Source organism: Adiantum capillus-veneris, chromosome 18, assembly GCF_014529385.1.
Source record: "Adiantum capillus-veneris isolate H3 chromosome 18, ASM1452938v2, whole genome shotgun sequence".
NCBI lineage: Eukaryota > Viridiplantae > Streptophyta > Polypodiopsida > Polypodiales > Pteridaceae > Adiantum > Adiantum capillus-veneris.
This window is the reverse complement of record NC_140948.1, coordinates 64,574,350-64,593,639: the sequence shown is the minus strand read 5'-3', so window position 1 is coordinate 64,593,639 and position 19,290 is coordinate 64,574,350. Positions and strand designations below refer to the sequence as shown.

At 44.8% G+C, this 19,290-nt stretch overlaps 1 protein-coding gene across 1 annotated transcript; it reads left to right on the top strand.

The window, feature by feature from the left end:
* The first annotated feature begins 665 nt into the window (after nucleotides 1-665).
* LOC147435782 (uncharacterized) lies at nucleotides 666-19,014 on the top strand. Its single transcript, XM_086488723.1, has 3 exons — nucleotides 666-862; nucleotides 18,295-18,495; nucleotides 18,790-19,014. The coding sequence occupies exons 1-3, from the start codon at nucleotides 752-754 to the stop codon at nucleotides 18,823-18,825; spliced, it is 348 nt and encodes a 115-aa protein (XP_086344849.1). The 5' UTR covers nucleotides 666-751; the 3' UTR covers nucleotides 18,826-19,014.
* Nucleotides 19,015-19,290: the final 276 nt, after the last annotated feature.

Below are 19,290 nucleotides of genomic sequence, written 5' to 3'. Positions count from 1 at the left end.
GTCCATCATGGCTTTAGTCATCATCACCCAAGCTTGATCTTGCTTTGTGATTGCAGCCGCAACTTGGACACTGGGCCTCCGTGTGAGTACCAGATTAAGAATTTCAAGACCCCCTTGCCCCACCGGCATTGCTATGGCCTCCCAGCTTGCCCATTGCCAAGGCATTGAGCCTTTATTGTTGTTTTTCCATAGGAATCTCTTCACTGGTTTAAGGAACTCCTTCCAGTTGCATTTGGCTATCTTGAGCAACGGGCCATTGAATGATAAGTATGGAATTATATATGAATTGATCACTTTCAATGTGCTCTCAAAAGGGAGGAGTACATACTCCCACCTTCGCAACTTGCTCCTTATCTTATCCAACATCGATGAGAATCTTTGCTTGTGGGTTATATCCACCCCTAGAGGGGCTCCTAGGTGTCTAAACACCGTCCCTTTGGACACAATCTCCCCAGACCACATTGTCTGATCGATCGAGTCATCTTTTGAGAGGGAGATCAATCTTGATTTAATACATTTCAAAGGGAGTTCTTGTGATTTTATCACTTGTTTAACATTTCTAATGCTTGTTAATTTATTTGGCTTGACTTGTTTTCAATTCAGTTTGAATGCTGCTAACGAAGAATAGATTTGAACACCAGGTGATATAAAAACTTGGATAAGTATATCTGATAGTTCGAACTTCGAGCAGAGAAGAGAGACAGACACAGAGAGAGAGAGAGAGAGAGAGAGAGAGAGAGAGAGAGAGAAGATGCCCACCTTGAACATCAGCACTAATGTGCCCTTGGACGGAGTCTCCACCTCCGACATTCTCAAGGATGCCAGTAAAGCTGTCGCCAAGACTGTTGGCAAACCAGAACAGGTCTCCTCTCTTCTCCTTTTTTTGTCTCTCCCTCTCTTGCATTCTGCGTTCCTATTTTCGCAGAGAGAGAGAGAGAGAGAGAGAGAGAGAGAGAGAGAGAGAGAGAGAGTCTTTATGCGTTAGATTCTCTTCCCTCATGAGTCGTAGCACCGGTTTGTGACATCCATGCGTCGAGGTAAACATCCAATGAGACTCTTTGTTAGCACCACAGACATGACCTGATGCACTCCATAAAAGCACATAGAACAGGATAAGGGATTGAGATCATATTCACCTCCCAGCCATAGAGTTTGGGCTCATGATCTTTGAATACAGGAGCCAGCATCACGAGCATTACCATCCCCTTATACTGTCAAGAACACGCAACCATACGGCGTTTGTCAGTTGACTTGTCATAGTACTCAGTATCAATTGTGGTGAATAAATATCAAAGAGATGCAGGGTTGGGCAGGGGTTGTGATCCCTTTTTGGAGGTTGGGGGGGGGGGGGGGGGGGGGGGGGGGGCTGGGGAAACCTGTTGATCAGTCCTGGCCGTTGTTGCATGGCATTCTCGTTAGGCCTTGCCCTTTGCTAGCTAATCCAAGTCCAAACTTCAAAGTTTTGAAATCTTTAATGTTGTAGGCCGGCTACATAAGCCTTGCTCATGAACAACCTTGCACAAAGCCTTGCTTGGTATCTGCGACCATGTTGCTTCCTGTAAATGGTTGGCATGTCCTGGCCCATAGTGTTCCCCAAATCAAGCCGGAACACAATACCCATTGCAACCCTTGTTGGGATAGCTTGCTCGTATTAAATAATCTTGTTCGTCCAAGTGGCCTGCATAAGAGATCAAACAATTGCCTTTATAGGCCATTAGAAGCATGAAGAAAACGTACGTCCCTTTTTGTTCTGTCAGAAGTATGTATTATACGTTTTGATTATGTATTGTAGACTATATAGCTTTCCACCTTGGTGATTTGGGTGCTAAGACTCTTCGACTGCTCTAGTTTGAAGTATCAGCTCACGATCTAGTGGCCAATGTTGTTGGTGCATATCTTGATGTGCTGGTTTGTAGTGTCACCTTGCCCAGTGACTTTGTCAAGACCTGTGGATGTAAGGTGCAGCGGAATGAATGTTGTATTTTCTCAAGATTAGTGATCTTTATTGCTCAAGGTTCCTTTTAGTTCTTAGGGAAGGAGAGAGCCTTCTGTCTTGAAGAGTGCTGTGATCACGAACAAAGTGAGTGGATATTGTGCGTGCAAGTGAATGAGACTGAGAGAAGGAGAGAGAAGAGATACGACACCGAGAGGTTGTAAAACCCTCCTCCGAAGGCCCCACTCTCGTCGTCGAGAGCGGTCTACTTTGATTGCACAAAGGTGTACAATGCGAATGCAATGGACTGATGCAATGGGACTATGCCGATGACGACGACGACGACGACGACGGCGGCTTGGGCTGAAATCTGGGATCTTGATGCTGAATTTCTGGGGCTGTTTCAAGGCTGAAAATGACTGTTTTCTACTGCTGTCTTAAGGCTGAAAATGACTGTTTTGTTGGGCTGAAATGATAAGGGCAAAAAGCTGATGTATCTGCTGAAAAACCCTAGCAAAGGCTGCGTTTTCTTGCTGAAAAAACCTGCTGTACAAACGCTGATGTGCTGCAGTCCAGGGTGCGTTTTTAATGGCTGAACCCACTGCTAAATCTCAAGCAAAGCTAGCGATAATGGGATCTGGGTGCTGCTGCCCTTGAAGGTGAAAAACGCTGCTCTTAGGGACTGCTGGCTGGCGTTAGTAGTGGCTGAAAACACTGGTGGAGATCAGGCAAGTCTAGCGTTAGTGGTTCTTGGGGGCTGCTGCCAGTGGATAATGGAAACGCCAGGCCTGAGGGTTGAGGGATGGCGATGGCAGGTCCTGGAAATCCAAGGGAAGGGAGCACTGTGGCGATGGTGCTGCAGGGGGTACTGCTGAGAAGTTGCCTGTTGAGCGGGAAGCTCCTGCTGCCTCTTCTGCCAGAAAGTGTGAACTTTGGTTTGCTTATATATTAACTTAGCAAAATTGCCCTACCTACTTTTGTAGGAAAGTCACTTAAAAATAATAAATGAAAATCCCAATAAATAGGAAAATAGGCTAAATGCACTGGAAAATTCCCCTAACTGATGCTAATGGATTTTGATGGGAATTCCAATGATCATGCTGTGTGCAACCGGAGGATATGCATCTATACTAAGTGACTGGGCATGCACAGTCTACGAATAGACTCACAAAAGTGCCAGATCATTGCTAATCTAACTTGATCGGACTGACCGAACCCTGCTGTGGTGTAGCTTGTCCACGGACACATAGGGTTGGGATGTGTCACGTGACATCTCCTCCTTTTCAAAGTGAGGTACTGGTACCGAACTGTATGGTGTCGAGGGAGATCGCCAAGAGCATCCGGAATCCTGGAAGGGACTCTTCGCCGGCCCACTCTGATGTGTGGGTCGTGCGGTACTTGAACTTCGTAAAGGTCTGCAACTCTTGCTTCTTTGGGCCGCGTCGAAAGCGACACAAAGTCTTCTAAATCTCCTTTCTTGCTTCAACTTCGTCTAGAGTCCTGCTTCTTTCGTCTTCAAGAATCTCCATGGCTGAAAATTCCTGAAACCATCTCTAACACAAAACCATGAACATATCCATTCCATGTAAAGTGAAGGAAAAAAATCGTCTTCTCTAAAGACTGTATATGCAATGTAGATGAACATAGAGACGGAGTGACAACCCGTTCATCAAACACATGCAAACAATGCAATCGAATTTGTTCTGTTTGATCGAAATCAATCAATTGTGGCAAATCACAATGGAAATGCCCATGCTTGGTACTCATACAACCATGTGCTCTTTCAAAAACTGTGTCATGCCAAGGAAGAGACATGGAATGTGAAATCCTGACATACAAACTTTTCAGCTTTTCATGAACAATCCGCATACATTTGTGCTCATCCATGAGAGAAACGTACTCAACATACAATATGTCATGCCTAGTAAAAGGGATCACATAACGATGTTGACTAAAATACAGGAAACCTTCACGAATGAAACACTCGAACAATGCGTGCGTATCAATCATGCGAACACACAATACTTCCTGTGAGGGTGCTTTTGACCAAGGCTCGAGAGCCAAGATCGCTTCTTCCTGAATGATCGAATCGTCCTGTGGGGGTTCTTTGGACCTTGACTCGAAAACCAAGATCGGATCTCCGTGATTGATCGAATCTACAACGAGGTTAGCCTCGCTAGAAAAAGCATCCACTAACACATCATCTTTGTGAACAATCACATACTCTTCATGCAATTCATCATGTTTGTCTTTATCATCCAAATCATGATGCACATCATGGTCAATCAAATCATCATCATGCTTCTCATAATCGTGCAAATCCTGTGTGTCATGCTGTGGAGAAATTTTTTTTGAGAGAATCTCCTTCTCCTGAATCTTGTCAATCTTGTCTTGCATATTAGCAATGAGATGGAGAATGAGCAATGTCCACTCCATGAAAGACAGTAGGAGAATCACTTTTGGCATTGAGAGTTAAAGTGCTAGCCTCCCAATCAACGAGAGGGTTTATTTCACGAAACCATTTCATGCCTAAAATCATATCACATCCTGAGAGAGGAGAAACAACAAATCTTCTAGTAAAGGCAGTCTGTTGAATTGCAAACAACACATCAAGGCACTCCTTCGTGATGAGAGCGTCCATACCAGGACGAAAGCCAGAGACCTCGATAGGAGATCTCGGACTAACTTCGAGGCGGGCTCTCTCAACAAGAGAGGGGCTGATCACATCATGCATACTACCTGGGTCAAACAATATGACAAAACGGTGCCCCGACGTACGACCATAACATTTAATGAGAGAATCATCAATGGGAGGGTCCTGAGAAACTGTGGGCACAATCGTATTATCATTTATTGCATTGACAGATGTAGTGGGTGCTGTGGATTCTTTAGATTCATTCGATTCAAGCTTAGGACATGTTCGTTTTATGTGACCCTTAATGTGACAATGAAAACAACGACCTTCCTTAGAATACGTGCTTTGTTCTTCCGAAGTGATGTAACCTCCTATAATTCCTTGTGCTACCTTTTCATCTGGAGTAAGCTTAGGTTTAGCAATTGTGTTAGCCTTATCCTTAGATTCATTGGAAGAATTCTTTGATGAGAGATTGTTGGAAGATTGGTTAGAAGAGTTATCATCCTTACCATTCTTACCGTTCTGCGGGTTTTGAGAAGTCTGCGAGGTACTTGTGGAAGTCTTGTTCTCCTTAGGCTTGCCTTTGTTGTGCTTCATCTCGTGGGCGAGAGCAATTGCTACCGCTTTGTTGAGATCGATTGGATCGAGTACCTCGACATCATACTTGATATACTCGTCCAATTTGTAAAGAAATGTCTCCTTGCACTTCGCATCCGATTTGCGTAATTGAGTGCCGAGTTGCAAAACCCGATTAGAGAAAGACATAACCGGCGTACCGTTTTGCTTGAGAGCTCGCCAATCGTCCTTTAGTCGTGCAAGGTACTGAGGTGGCATAAACCGCGCCTTGAGCTTGTCTTGGAAATCAGCCCAACTAAAAGAGAGGGGCGTGAAATCGTCGGCTGCCTCTAGGTGCGCGGCTAGCTGTGCCTCTTGCCATGCCTGGTACCAATTTATGGCATCATCGACAAGGTACATAGCTGTCGTCAAAACTTTGCTATTGCCTGTTTTCTTAGTTGTCGCAAAATAAGCATTAAGTTGATGCAACCAAGAATGAATAACAGTAGCATCCATCTTACCGTCATACTTACTGAAAGTCAACTTCTCTGTGACTGGATTGTGTGAATCCACCTCGTGGCTTGCGCCACTCGACAAACTCCCACGATCTTTGGGTGATTCGGCCTTCGAGGCTAGGACTTGAGAAATAAACTCTTGTTGACGAATCTCCCTTTGAGCTTCTCGCTCGGCGTCCCTTTCTGCTTTGCGTTCTTTGCGCTCGCGTTCGAGGGCAAGTCGCTGGTCTTCTTGTCGTGCGGCAATTGCAATGCACTCATGTTCCTGAGCAAGGCGCTCACGTTCCTGAGCAAGTCGATGTTCTTCTTGTCGTGCAACAAGTTTGTCGTTTTGTTTTTCGCGCTCGCGGTCTTTGGCTTCTTGTGCACGGTCCTTTGCTGCTTGTTCATCTGCTTTGCTTGCGAGTTGTGCCAAGGCAACTCGATTCGTTTCTTGTTGTCGTGTCATCATGTCCGACATTGACTTGACCATCATCTCCATAGGAGCGAGGACAACTCGTGGCGTAGATGGCGAAGGGGGAGGGTCGGAAAAATCTCCTAGTGGGGAAAATCCTTCGTCGCCTCTCTCATGCTCATCACCTGAACGCAAAGTATCCATGCCACTTCGGGTGACGACCATGCACTGGAATCTGTGGTTCTTGGGGTCTTGGGTTCTTAAGTCCACGAGGAACTTGGGTTCTTGAGGGTCTTGGGTTCTGAAGTTCACGAGGAACATGGGTTCTTGGGGGTCTTGGGTTCTTGCGGTTCTTGAGGTTTTCTTTCGCGTGCAAATCGCGTTGGAGAAGGATCTTCTCTTCACCCGAGTTCTACCCTTTTCTGCGGGCGCACCCCTTGGCGGCCTTGCGCTCACACCAAGGTTGCTTTTTCCCACCTCACGTCGATTGGCCGGCCGCTAAGTGCATGGTCCGCTCTCAATGAGTGAAAAGAGACACAAAGGGAGGCTGGACAAGCCCTTCTTTCTTGGGATTCCTGTCACTCTTCAACAAAACACTATAGGAATCGCCACGCCCAAGTAAACTTGGGTTCGTGCGATCGCAACAAGCAAAAAAATTCTTGTGGTTCTTTCCTTGAGTAATGCAGAACACTTCCAAAGCTCTGATACAAATGTAAGGTGCAAGCGGAATGAATGTTGTATTTTCTCAAGATTAGTGATCTTTATTGCTCAAGGTTCCTTTTAGTTCTTAGGGAAGGAGAGAGCCTTCCGTCTTGAAGAGTGCTGTGATCACGAACAAAGTGAGTGGATATTGTGCGTGCAAGTGAATGAGACTGAGAGAAGGAGAGAGAAGAGATACGACACCGAGAGGTTGTAAAACCCTCCTCCGAAGGCTCCACTCTCGTCGGCGAGAGCGGTCTACTTTGATTGCACAAAGGTGTACAATGCGAATGCAATGGGACTATGCCGATGACGACGACGACGACGACAGTGGCTTGGGCTGAAATCTGGGATCTTCTTGATGCTGAATTTTTGGGGCTGCTTCAAGGCTGAAAATGACTGTTTTCTACTGTTGTCTTAAGGCTGAAAATGACTGTTTTGTTGGGCTGAAATGATAAGGGCAAAACGCTGATGTATCTGTAACAGACTTGGACACTCCAAGTCAAAAATCAATCGCGACAGCACCAAATAACTACTTCAAAACAATGCACAGATCACAATAGATTTGCACTCGCCCGGCGGAGTTCCGTGCCTAGAGATATTGGCCCCAAAGACTGGCGCCCCTTTCGGTATTTCTTTTTGTATTAATCAGTTCAAAGTACAAGAGAGTGGGTCGGGATTCACTCTCAAACTCTGCGTCCAGATGCTCCGAGAAGTGAAGCCCTTATCAATTATTTAAAGATACAAGGGATGCCCAAAAGCAGAGCCCCAAAAGCTTTTAAAATAAAAAGCATCAGTTCTCTCTCTCTCTTAGAGAGTCTTTTCTCTTTTTTTTAATAAGAAAAAGCAAAATTCGTGTCGCTCATCATTTAAAATAAAAATAAAAATTTAAAGCCTCCACGATTTCCGGAAATTAGGGTTTTTGGCAAAAATTAGGGTTTGCAGGAATTTTAGGGTTTCTGTTGTCCGCCACGTCATCACTTTGTGACGTACCCCCCTCTTGAAAGCATTGTAATCGACCGCGATTACGCCTGCAAAACCGACAAAAGCCATAAACCGTCTTAGCAGACACTGACTGTTAGTACCTGCGTACTAGGAACACAGATCTAGCACATGTACAAAATCGACAGTCACATCACACGACATCATAGGACATCACCAGACATCACAGGACATCACACGACATTCAACATTCATTCGGATCTTAGACCATGATTTATCGGCAATGTAGCTAGCAATCACATCTAGGTCCAATCGGGACCTCATCGATGTCCGATTGACTAACCCCTATTGCAACCATGTCTATTCGAGATCAATCAGACCAAAATGCTGCAGTCATTTCGGCTATCAGTTTCTGCACTCACAAGAAGTCAAGAACAAATCAGTATCATTATCAGGAATTCCATTTCATAAAGTCATCCAGCAGAATACTGTGAGCTCTCAGTATCCTTGAAGCTCAAAGAGACATCAGTGACTTTAGTATCAAAATCGAGGCATCTGTTGACAAAGGAGCGGAGTAACTCCCCTCTTGTGCATCCCATTGCACAAGATCTTCGGCCAAGCTGAGTTTCTGGGTTCCGTTTGGAGTAGACTATGCTAAACCAAAACATCGAGGTAAAGTTTCACAATCCGAGGGGTATCTGCTAGGTCCTCCTCCTCCATCCACTTTGCATCAAATGCAGGAAAGTTCTTGAACTAAACCAAGAACCGCCTTCGGACTTTACCTTTCTTCGTATCGTTATGTGCCAAAATCTGTTCAGGAACAAGGATCTCCTCGTTTTCTTCCACTTCGGGTTGCTCATCAGGCTCCCCATCATCAGACACATCACCCTTAACAGGGTTCAAGAGACTCACATGCAATGCATTATGAATCCTCCAAGTATCTGGCAGTTTCAATCGGAAGGAGACATCATTTGTCTTGTCAGTGATCTGGAAAGGTCCGTAGTATCGCATACTAAGCTTTGGAAAAAGCCTCTCCTTTCCCTTTTTCTTTCGTAGGCGTGCCTTCTCAAAAGTAAGAGCACCCAATCATCCTCCTTTAATTTCAAGTCGCGACGATGGCGATTCGTTACCTTTTTCTATCGTTCTTGAGACTCCTGCAAAGTCTCACGAACCTTGGCAAAAGCCGTATCCAAATCTCGCGAATATTCATCCGCTTCAAATATCTAATCTTTCGTGCTCTGGAAGGATGGAACCTTCGCTGCACTTTCAACAATCTCACATGGCGTCTTCCCCGTCGAAGAGTGTATCGTGTTATTGTAGGCAAATTCCACCAAAGGTAAGTTCTTTTCCCATTGAGTCTTCTGATCCGAGATACAAGACTTCAATAAATCTAAAATCACTGAATTGGCAATCTCAAATTGCCCGTCAGTTTGCAAGTGGAACGATGACGAGAACTGCAACCGCGTGCCAATGTTCCCCCAAATTGCCTTCCAAAACAAACTCATATATCAAGGGTCTCTGTCGGAGACAATCGTCTCAGGCGTGCCATGTAATCGGAAAATCATCGTGATCATTCTGTGTTCTCAAGAGATCAAAAATGAAATCCATTTCAATATTTTCCCAGGGGCGGGTGGGTATGGGTAAAAGGGTGTAACAATCTCTGTGTCTTATGCCTGTCAAACTTGACCTTCTGGTATACTGCGCACAACTCTTCCACGTCCTTTTTGAGTCACGGCCAAAAGAAGTATCTCTCTACCCCTCTCATGGTGGTAGCAATGCCGCGGTGACACGTAAAAGGTGGACAGTGGCATTCAGTCATAACCTTATCCCTCAACGGTTGTGTAACGCACAACATAGTCTTTCTCATCAAGTAGCCTTCCCGAAGGGAGTATCCCGCTACTTTCTCCTCATCCCGTATCCGTGTGAAAATATCTGCAAAATCTGTATCTGTGGCATACTGATCGACCATATCCTCGAAGCTCCTATGATGTATCGCAGAAATAGCCAGAACTAACGGTTTTCGAGACAAAGCATCTGCCACCACATTCTTTTGTCCCTGCACATGGACAATCTGGAAGTGGAACTGTGACAAGATGTTCGCCCACCGCATCTGCTTTTCCGAAAGCTCCTTCTGTGACAAGAAGTAGCGCAAACTTTGATGGTCTGTAAAGACAGTAAAATCCGCTCCGAGTAGGTGCCGCCATTGAGTAAGAGCATGGAAAACTGCCAAAAGCTCTTTCTCATAGATCTGTGCTGTCATCTCCGGCCTAGAGAACAAACGGCTCTCGTAAGCTATGACATGGCCTTCTTGCATCAAGACCGCACCCAGACTACGACCACAAGCATCACAATATACTTCAAATGACTTCTGCAAGTCCGGCAAAGTCAAAATAGGTCCCGTAGTCAATTTCTCTTTCAATGTCTGAAAGGCAGTCACCTCTGTGGGTCCCCACGAAAAAGGTACTCCTTTCTGTGTCAAGGTATGCAAAGGGGAAGCAACCTCTGCAAACTTTCGTATGAACCGCCTGTAGTACGAACACAATTCCAAGAAGCTTCTAACTTCATGGACATTCCTCAAATCGGGCCAATCACGGATAGTCTCTATCTTGGCCGGGTCCATTTGCACTCTTTGTAACAGACTTGGACACTCCAAGTCAAGAATCAACCGCGACAGCACCAAATAACCACTTCAAAACAATTCACAGATCACAATAGGTTTGCACTGGCCCGACGGAGTTCCGTGCCTAGAGATATTGGCCCCAAAGACTGGCGCCCCTTTCGGTATCTCTTTTTATATTAATCATATCAAAGTACAAGAGAGTGGCTAGGGTTTCACTCTCAGACTCTGCATCCAGATGCTCTGAGAAGTGAGGCCCTCACCACTAATTTAAAGGTACAAGGGGTGCCCAAAAGCAGAGCCCCAAAAGCTTTTAAAATAAAAAGCATTAGTTCTCTCTCTCTCTTAGAGAGTCTTTTCTTTTTCTTTATTAAAAAAAAGCAAAATTCGCGTCGCTCATCATTTTCCAAATTTTTTTTTCCAGCCTTCGCGATTTCCGAAAATCAGGGTTTCTGGCAAAAATTAGGGTTTGTAAGAATTTTAGGGTTAGGGTTTTTGCTGTCCGCCACGTCATCACTTTGTGACATACCCCCCTCTTGAAAGCATTGTAATCGACCGCGATTACGCCTGCAAAACCGATAAAGCCCATAAACCGTCTTAGCAGACACTGATTGTTAGTACCTACGTACTAGGAACACACATCTAGCACATGTACAAAATCGACAGTCACATCACACGACATCACCGGACATCACCAGACATCACCAGACATCACAGGACATCACATGACATTCAACATTCATTCGGATCTTAGACCATGATTTATCGGCAATGTAGCTAGCAATCACATCTAGGTCCAATCGGGACCTCATCGATGTCCGATTGACTAACCCCTATTGCAACCATGTCTATTCGAGATCAATCAGACCAAAATGCTGCAGTCATTTCGGCTATCAGTTTCTGCACTCACAAGAAGTCAAGAACAAATCAATATCATAATCACGAATTCCATTTCATAAAGTCATCCAGCAGAATACCCTCAGCTCTCAGTATCCCTGAAGCTCAAAGAGACATCAGTGACTTTAGTATCAAAATCAAGGCATCTGTTGACAAGGGAGCAGAGTGACTCCCCTCTTGTGCATCCCATTGCACAAGATCTTCGGCCAAGCTGAGATTCTGGGTTCCGTTTGGAGTAGACTATGCTAAACCAAAACATCGAGGTAAAGTTTCACAATCCGAGGGGTATCTGCTAGGTCCTCCTCCTCCATCCACTTTGCATCAAATGCAGGAAAGTTCTTGAACTAAACCAAGAACCGCCTTCGGACTTTACCTTTCTTCGTATCGTTATGTGCCAAAATCTGTTCAGGAACAAGGATCTCCTCGTTTTCTTCCACTTCGGGTTGCTCATCAGGCTCCCCATCATCAGGCACATCACCCTTAACAAGTTTCAAGAGACTCACATGCAATGCATTGTGAATCCTCCAAGTATCTGGCAGTTTCAATCGGAAGGAGACATCATTTATCTTGTCAGTGATCTGGAAAGGTTTGTAGTATCGCATACTAAGCTTTGGAAAAAGCCTCTCCTTTCCCTTTTTCTTTCGTAGGCGTGCCTTCTCAAAACGTAACAGCACCCAATCATCCTCCTTCAATTTCAAGTCGCGACGATGGCGATCCGCTGCCTTTTTCTATCGTTCTTGAGACTCCTGCAAAGTCTCGCGAACCTTGGCAAAAGCCGTATCCAAAATCTCGCGAATATTCATCCGCTTCAAATATCTAATCTTTCGTGCTCTGGAAGGATGGAACCTTCGCAGCACTTTCAACAATTTCACATGGCGTCTTCCCCGTCGAAGAGTGTATCGTGTTATTGTAGGCAAATTCCACCAAAAGTAAGTTCTTTTCCCATTGAGTCTTCTGATCCGAGATACAAGACTTCAATAAATCTAAAGTCACTGAATTAGCAATCTCAAATTGCATGTCAGTCTGCAAGTGGAACAATGACGAGAACTGCAACTGCGTGCCAATGTTCTCCCAAATTGCCTTCAAAACAAACTCATAAATCTGGGGTCTCTGTCGGAGACAATGGTCTCAGACGTGCCATGTAATCGGAAAATCATCGTGATCATTCTATGTTCTTGGGAGATCAAAAATGAAATCCATTGCAATACTTTCCCAGGGGTGGGTGGGTATGGGTAAAGGCTGTAACAATCCCTGTGCCTTATGCTTGTCAAACTTGACCTTCTGGCATACCAAGCAACTGCGCACAAACTTTTCCACATCCTTTTTGAGTCTTGGCCCAAAGAAGTATCTCTCTACCCCCTTCATGGTGGTAGCAATGCCGCGGTGACCCGTAAAAGGTGGACAGTGGCATTCAGTCATAACCTATCCCTCAATGGCTGTGTAACGCACAACATAGTCTTTTTCATCAAGTAGCCTTCCCGAAGGGAGTATCCGTGTGAAAATATCTGCAAAATCTGTATCTGTGGCATACCGATCGACCATATCCTCGAAGCTCCTATAATGTATCGCGGAAACAGCCAGAACCAACAGTTTCCGAGACAAAGCATCTGCTACCACATTCTTCTGTCCCTCACATGGACAATCTGGAAGTGGAACTGTGACAAGATGTTCGCCCACCGCATCTGCTTTTCCGAAAGCTGCTTCTGTGACAAGTAGCGCAAACTCTGATGGTCTGTAAAGACAGTAAAATCCGCTCCCAGTAGGTAATGCCGCCACTGAGTAAGAGCATGGATAACTGCCAAAAGCTCTTTCTCATAGATCTGCGCTGTCATCTCCGGCCTAGAGAACAAACGGCTCTCGTAAGCTATGACATGGCCTTCTTGCATCAAGACCGTACCCAGACTACGACCACAAGCATCACAATATACTTCAAATGACTTCTGCAAGTCCGACAAAGTCAAAATAGGTCCCGTAGTCTATTTCTCTTTCAATGTCTGAAAGGCAGTCACCTCTGTGGGTCCCCACGAAAAAGGTACTCCTTTCTATGTCAAGGTATGCAAAGGGGAAGCAACCTCTGCAAACTTTCGTATGAACCGCCTGTAGTACGAACACAGTCCCAAGAAGCTTCGAACTTCATGGACATTTCTCAAATCGGGCCAATCACGGATAGTCTCTATCTTGGCCGGGTCCATTTGCACTCCTGCTGCTGCTGACACAATGTGTCCCAAAAAGTGTATCTCTGGTAGGAAAAATTCACTTTTCTTTGCATTAATCACTAACGTGTGATCTCGTAATGCTTGAAAGACTTGAAGCAGATGATCTCTGTGTTCTACCTCATTCTTCGAGAAAACAATGATGTCGTCAATGAAAGTGCCAACAAATAGCCTGTACTCTCGAAAAAAATCCTATCCATCATCCTGTTAAATGTCGTAGGAGCATTGGTTAAGCCAAAAGGCATCACCAGAAACTCAAATAACCCGAACGTCGTTCGAAAAGCTGTCTTGTAGACATCTCCTGGCGCTATCCTGATCTGATGATATCCACTCTTCAAGTCAATCCTACTAAAGCACGAGGATCCCTGTAACCTGTCGAGTATATCATCGATTCTAGGAATCGGAAATCTGTTCTTGATGGTGATTTTGTTGAGAGCTCTATAATCGATGCACATTCTCCAAGATCCGTCTTTCTTCAAAACCAACAACACTGGAGAGCAATACGGTGAAGTACTAGGCTGGAGAAGACCCTTTTCCAAGAAGTCTTTCATTGGGTTCATAATCTTTTCATTCTCTACTCGGCTCACACGGTAAGGTGGCCGATTCGGTGGCGTGCTTCCAGGTATCAGATCAATGGTTTGATCTTCAGGCCCTCTGAAAAGCAATCGGCATGAGTGTGGAGAAAAATCCTGGCGTTCTTTTGATCAGGTCAAAACATATTCAACCGTTATCCATTGTTCAGTTCCCTCCCAAAAGAATGAGTAAGAAACTGAAGTTCATCAAGTACAATCTCTAAGCCCTTCATTTATCAAAGTCACTTTCTCGGCCCGGTAGTCAACCACGGCGTAGTTCTTGTGGTACCAAGAGATCCTGAGTAGAACGTCACTCGCGTGCCCTGAACACCCGTGTCATTGCAAACGAAGTTTGCCAATGCTTGGTGTAATGGCAACATCCCATCCGGGTGCCAGTCGAACTACCTCCGCCTGTGGCGTCAGTCTGTCGGGCGTAATTCCAAATCGAGCCACCAATTCCAAGTGAAAAGAAGTTGGCCTTGGCTCCTTCAAAAGAGCTTCCCGATCCTTCACTTTGCCCGAAAAGTGGCCAAGTTTGTACTTTCATTCATTAGATTCGGTGCAGGTCCCACGTCATGTGCTACCAGCTCTGCTTTTCTATCTGCCTTTTCTGCCACATTCCTCAGCTGCTCTCGAACTCTCAGGCCTGTCGTCGTCTTTATCATTCTGTTCTTTCTGTGCCTTTTTAGGGCACTTCGCGGAGATATGTCCATGTTCCCCGCATCCAAAACACTTCCTCTCTCTGATGAAGCGAGCTCTCTCTCCTCAGGAGTAAGCTTGGGTCGTGCATCCTTTTTCTCTGGGTTGCTCTTTTTCTTTCTACTTTCATTTCCAGAAGTCTGTTCGGCTCGTTGTGTCATGGCCTCATCTGTGGGATAGGTCAGACTGCCAAAGTGAATGGCAAAGCCCCGCTTCGTATGACTCATGAACTCCTGAATAGAAGCTGACTTCTGTTCCAAGCAGTGATCTCGGATCCCTGTAGGTAGACCCAAGGTAAACAGCTCAATCTGTTCTCTGAATGAGATCTTCTTGAATGAAGAGGCGGGTAGAAAAGAGCTCCCGAATCTTTCACAGTAAGCATTGATTGTATCTTTCTTGGTCATCCGAAGATGGCTCCAAGCAGCTCGTACATCTCGTTCATATTCTTGCGTCAACCAAGAAGAAATAAAAAGCTTCTTAAATTTCAGCCATTTAACTGGCGCAGTCTTGTTTAAAAGAAGCGTGGACCACCAAGTACAAGCATTCCCCTTAAAGTAAGAGGCAGCTCTACGAATCTTGGAGTGCTCTGAATAGCGTCCTCCCGCGAAAGCGATGTCAAACTGCTGTATAAAAGACAAAGCCTTCGAAGCATCTGAGTATCCTGAAAAAGTATCAATCTTGATCGAGTGGCCACCTTCCTTAAACTCTCGGACTTTCTTGCTTTTATCTTCGAGAAAGTCATACTGGTTGGCTTTGTAAAAATTCTTCTTGTTCGCATAAAACTTTCCGTCATCGGAATCTGAGCTATCTGTAGACGAGTCCTCAGTAGAACTGTCAGTCTTTGGGCGAGATGTAGCCTTCTTTTCCTTTTTCTTGCCCTTTCCGAAGCTTTGTTTCTTGCTTCGCTTTTTACCTTTTCTGTCTTCTTCGCTCGAATCCGAAGAGCTAGAAGAGTTGTCAGAAGAAGAAGAAGAAGAAGAAGAAGAACTAGGTAAACCTTCAAACTTGACACGCTTTTTCAGTTTCTTTGCCTTGTCGAATGTCGACCGACGACCCAAATATCCCGGGAAGTCAGTGCCTTTCTTCTGCTTTTTGCGGTGCTTTTTGTCTTTCTTTTGCATGTCGAAAAGCTGAGCAATCCGTGCATCAACCACGTTCTCCAGTTCCTTCTCCGTATATTTTCTTGGAGGTAGAAGGTTTCTTGAGAGCGGGTTTCGGGAGTGGTGTTGTGGTTCTCTGCCACTCCATCTGTACCTCTTCCAAAGAGGTTTGGTTCATATATTTTGCCATCTTCAGGTCCTTGGCAAAATTGAGCATCATCTTTGTTGCATCACCGATCAACTGGCTACGCTCCATCTCTCGCCGCTTCGCCTAAGTAGGCCAAGGCGGGCTATACTCTCTGCCGGAATCTTCGTTGTGATCCGTGCCCGCATCTCCAGATGCAGAGGGAGTCGATTGATCATTGCCTGAAGCCATAGGTGCCGCGGAAAAAAAATTCGGGGATCGGATTTCCCGTAGAATAGAAATCGGCGCGCTCTGATACCACTGTAACAGACTTGGGTCAAAAATCAATCGCGATAGCACCAAATAACTACTTCAAAACAATTCACAGATCACAATAGATTTGCACTGGCCCGGCGGAGTTCCGTGCCTAGAAATATTGGCCCCAAAGACTGGCGCCCCTTTCGGTATTTCTTTTTGTATTAATCAGTTCAAAGTACAAGAGAGTGGGTCGGGATTCACTCTCAAACTCTGCGTCCAGATGCTCCAAGAAGTGAAGCCCTCACCACTTATTTAAAGATACAAGGGATGCCCAAAAGCAGAGCCCCAAAAGCTTTTAAAATAAAAAGCATCCTCTTAGAGAGTCTTTTCTCTTTTTTTTAATAAAAAAAAAGTAAAATTCGCGTCGCTCAGCATTTTTTTTAAATTTTTTTTAGCCTCCGTGATTTCCGGAAATTAGAGTTTTTGGCAGAAATTAGGGTTTGCAGGAATTTTAGGGTTTCTGGCAGAAATTAGGGTTTTTGCTGTCCGCCACGTCATCACTTTGTGACAGTATCTGCTGAAAAACCCTAGCAAAGGCTGCGTTTTCTTGCTGAAAAAACCTGCTGTACATATGCTGATGTGCTGCAGTCCAGGGTGCGTTTTTAACGGCTGAACCCACTGCTAAATCTCAAGCAAAGCTAGCGATAATGGGATCTGGGTGCTTCTGCCCTTGAAGGTGAAAAACGCTGCTCTTAGGGACTGCTGGCTGGCGTTAGTAGTGGCTGAAAACACTGGTGGAGATCAGGCAAGTCTAGCGTTAGTGGTTCTTGGGGGCTGCTGCCAGTGGATAATGGAAAAATGCCAGGCCTGAGGGTTGAGGGATGGCGATGGTAGGTCCTGGAAACGCCAAGGGAAGGGAGCACTGTGGCGATGGTGCTGCAGGGGGTACTGCTGAGAAGTTGCCTGTTGAGCGGGAAGCTCCTGCTGCCTCTTCTGCTAGAAAGTGTGAACTTTGGTTTGCTTTTATATATTAACTTAGCAAAATTGCCCTACCTACTTTTGTAGGAAAGTCACTTAAAAATAATAAGTGAAAATCCCAATAAATAGGAAAATAGGCTAAATGCACTGGAAAATTCCCCTAACTGATGCTAATGGATTCTGATGGGAATTCAATGATCATGCTGTGTGCAACCGGAGGATATGCATCTATACTAAGTGACTGGGCATGCACAGTCTACGAATAGACTCACAAAAGTGCCAGATCATTGCTAATCTAACTTGATCGGACTGACTGAACCCTGCTGTGGTGTAGCTTGTCCACGGACACATAGGGTTGGGATGTGTCACGTGACAGTGGATCACTAGAAGGTTGAGTCACTAGCGATTTACCATTTCATGATGTCCCAGGCTAATGTTCACACATTTTGATTACTTATTGCAGACTACATACCTTTCCACCTTGGTGATTCTGCAAAGGTAGTTCACTAATGGCTAAGACTCTTTGACTGCCCTGGTGTACCGTGTGAAGAAGTGGCTCACGACTAGTGGCCAATGTTGGCCTACCTTGTGTGTGTCTCTATGCCTAGTGACTTTGTCTCACTGGAATTTTGAGTGACTTATGTTCTACCATTCCTTCATGTCCCGGGCTTATCAACCAGTGGCGTCTGAAGGGGATTGTTAGTTTTATCGGTGTAGCACTGAATGCTCATAGCTTGATTGTGAAGGATTGCCAATTTTGCCATTGAATTTCCTATAGAACATCTGTTTGTGTGAATTCAATCACTTTTTACATATTATATTACGTACCACAACTTAGAAATGAAACCCAGTGATCGGAACATCCTACCAAACCTACCTTTCAATCTTGTAATTCTTATTGTTCGCAAGGACTTGCCCCCTAGTAATGGTAAGAGTTGTAGGAGGCTGGAGACGTCAATGTTGTTCACTTGTAGAAGTTTAGAATTTTGTCTTATTTTTAACAGGAGGACCTTCTTATTCTTGGTTTTGGATTCATATGAAGTTGTCTTTTTGAGTACATTGGGTATATTTTTTTGCTTTCTTTGCTTTTGTTAGTGTTGAATTTAGCCACTTCTGGTTTTAGTTTTTCAAGAAACTTCTAATTGATGAGATGCATTATGCAGTATGTGATGGTACTGCTACGAGGTGGCGTACCCATGTCATTTGGTGGTAGCGAGGAGCCTGCTGCATATGGTGAGCTTGCCTCCATAGGGGGCCTGGGGCCATCTGTTAACAAGTCGATTAGTGCGGCCATTGCAGCCATTCTAGAGTCCAAGCTATCAGTGCCCAAATCTCGATTCTACTTGAAGTTCTCTGATGTGAAGGTATGTGACACCTGGTCTTGTGTGTATCTTCACATTGTGGCGAGTGGGAGCTGAACTTCAGTTTAAGACAGCTAGGCGTGGGTGCTCTTTCTGTGTGCCCTATGTATGCTCCTAATTCTTGCCTGAGCCCGCACAATTGAAAGATCTTAGACATTAGAAAGCCCTTGGTCTCTTAACACGGCGACACTCATTATAAGAGCAGCCCTTTACATCTTCTCTACACAACAGTAAAAAGTTCTTGCAGTTTTTCAGTTATCTTCATCGGTTATTTATTTAATGTTGTTGTTTCAACAGGGTTCAGACTTTGGATGGAATGGTTCAACATTTTGAGAGTGGACAACAAGTCTCCTGATGATGATTTATATCTGGTATATGGACAAATGGAAGCCTTATAAAACCAATCTATTTTATGTATCTTGCCAATTCCTTAGACAGTGCAGGTACCAACAGTCTTTTTAAAGTACATATACTAGCAAAGCTTGAATTGCGCTTTTATGCGAAGTCGAATGCCTTAAACTTCATGCGGTACTTGTCTATCTGTGACGTAAAACTTAATGAATTTGTTTTTTGTTCTGTGCTTTCTGCTTGCATGACCAGCATCGTTTGATCCTTTTTTCCCCTGAAAATTGGTTCACTGAAATGAAGATGAAAGTGGTGAAATTCGAGCCTGGAGCCATAGGGCTTCTATTGAGAATAGGGTATACTGTCTTCAACGTCTCTGGCTCAGGGTTGAGGCTAACGTACGAGTTTCATGAGTGCAAATAACTTTGGCATTGCTGTTCATGATGGAGTGAT

Bases quoted from the DNA above. Each gene is read 5' to 3' on its own strand.
- LOC147435782 (XM_086488723.1), top strand. From the start codon at position 752: ATGCCCACCTTGAACATCAGCACTAATGTGCCCTTGGACGGAGTCTCC. The intron at 863-18,294 runs GTCTCCTCTCTT...TGCATTATGCAG, and splicing joins CTGTTGGCAAACCAGAACAG to TATGTGATGGTACTGCTACG. The intron at 18,496-18,789 runs GTATGTGACACC...TTGTTTCAACAG, and splicing joins TGAAGTTCTCTGATGTGAAG to GGTTCAGACTTTGGATGGAA.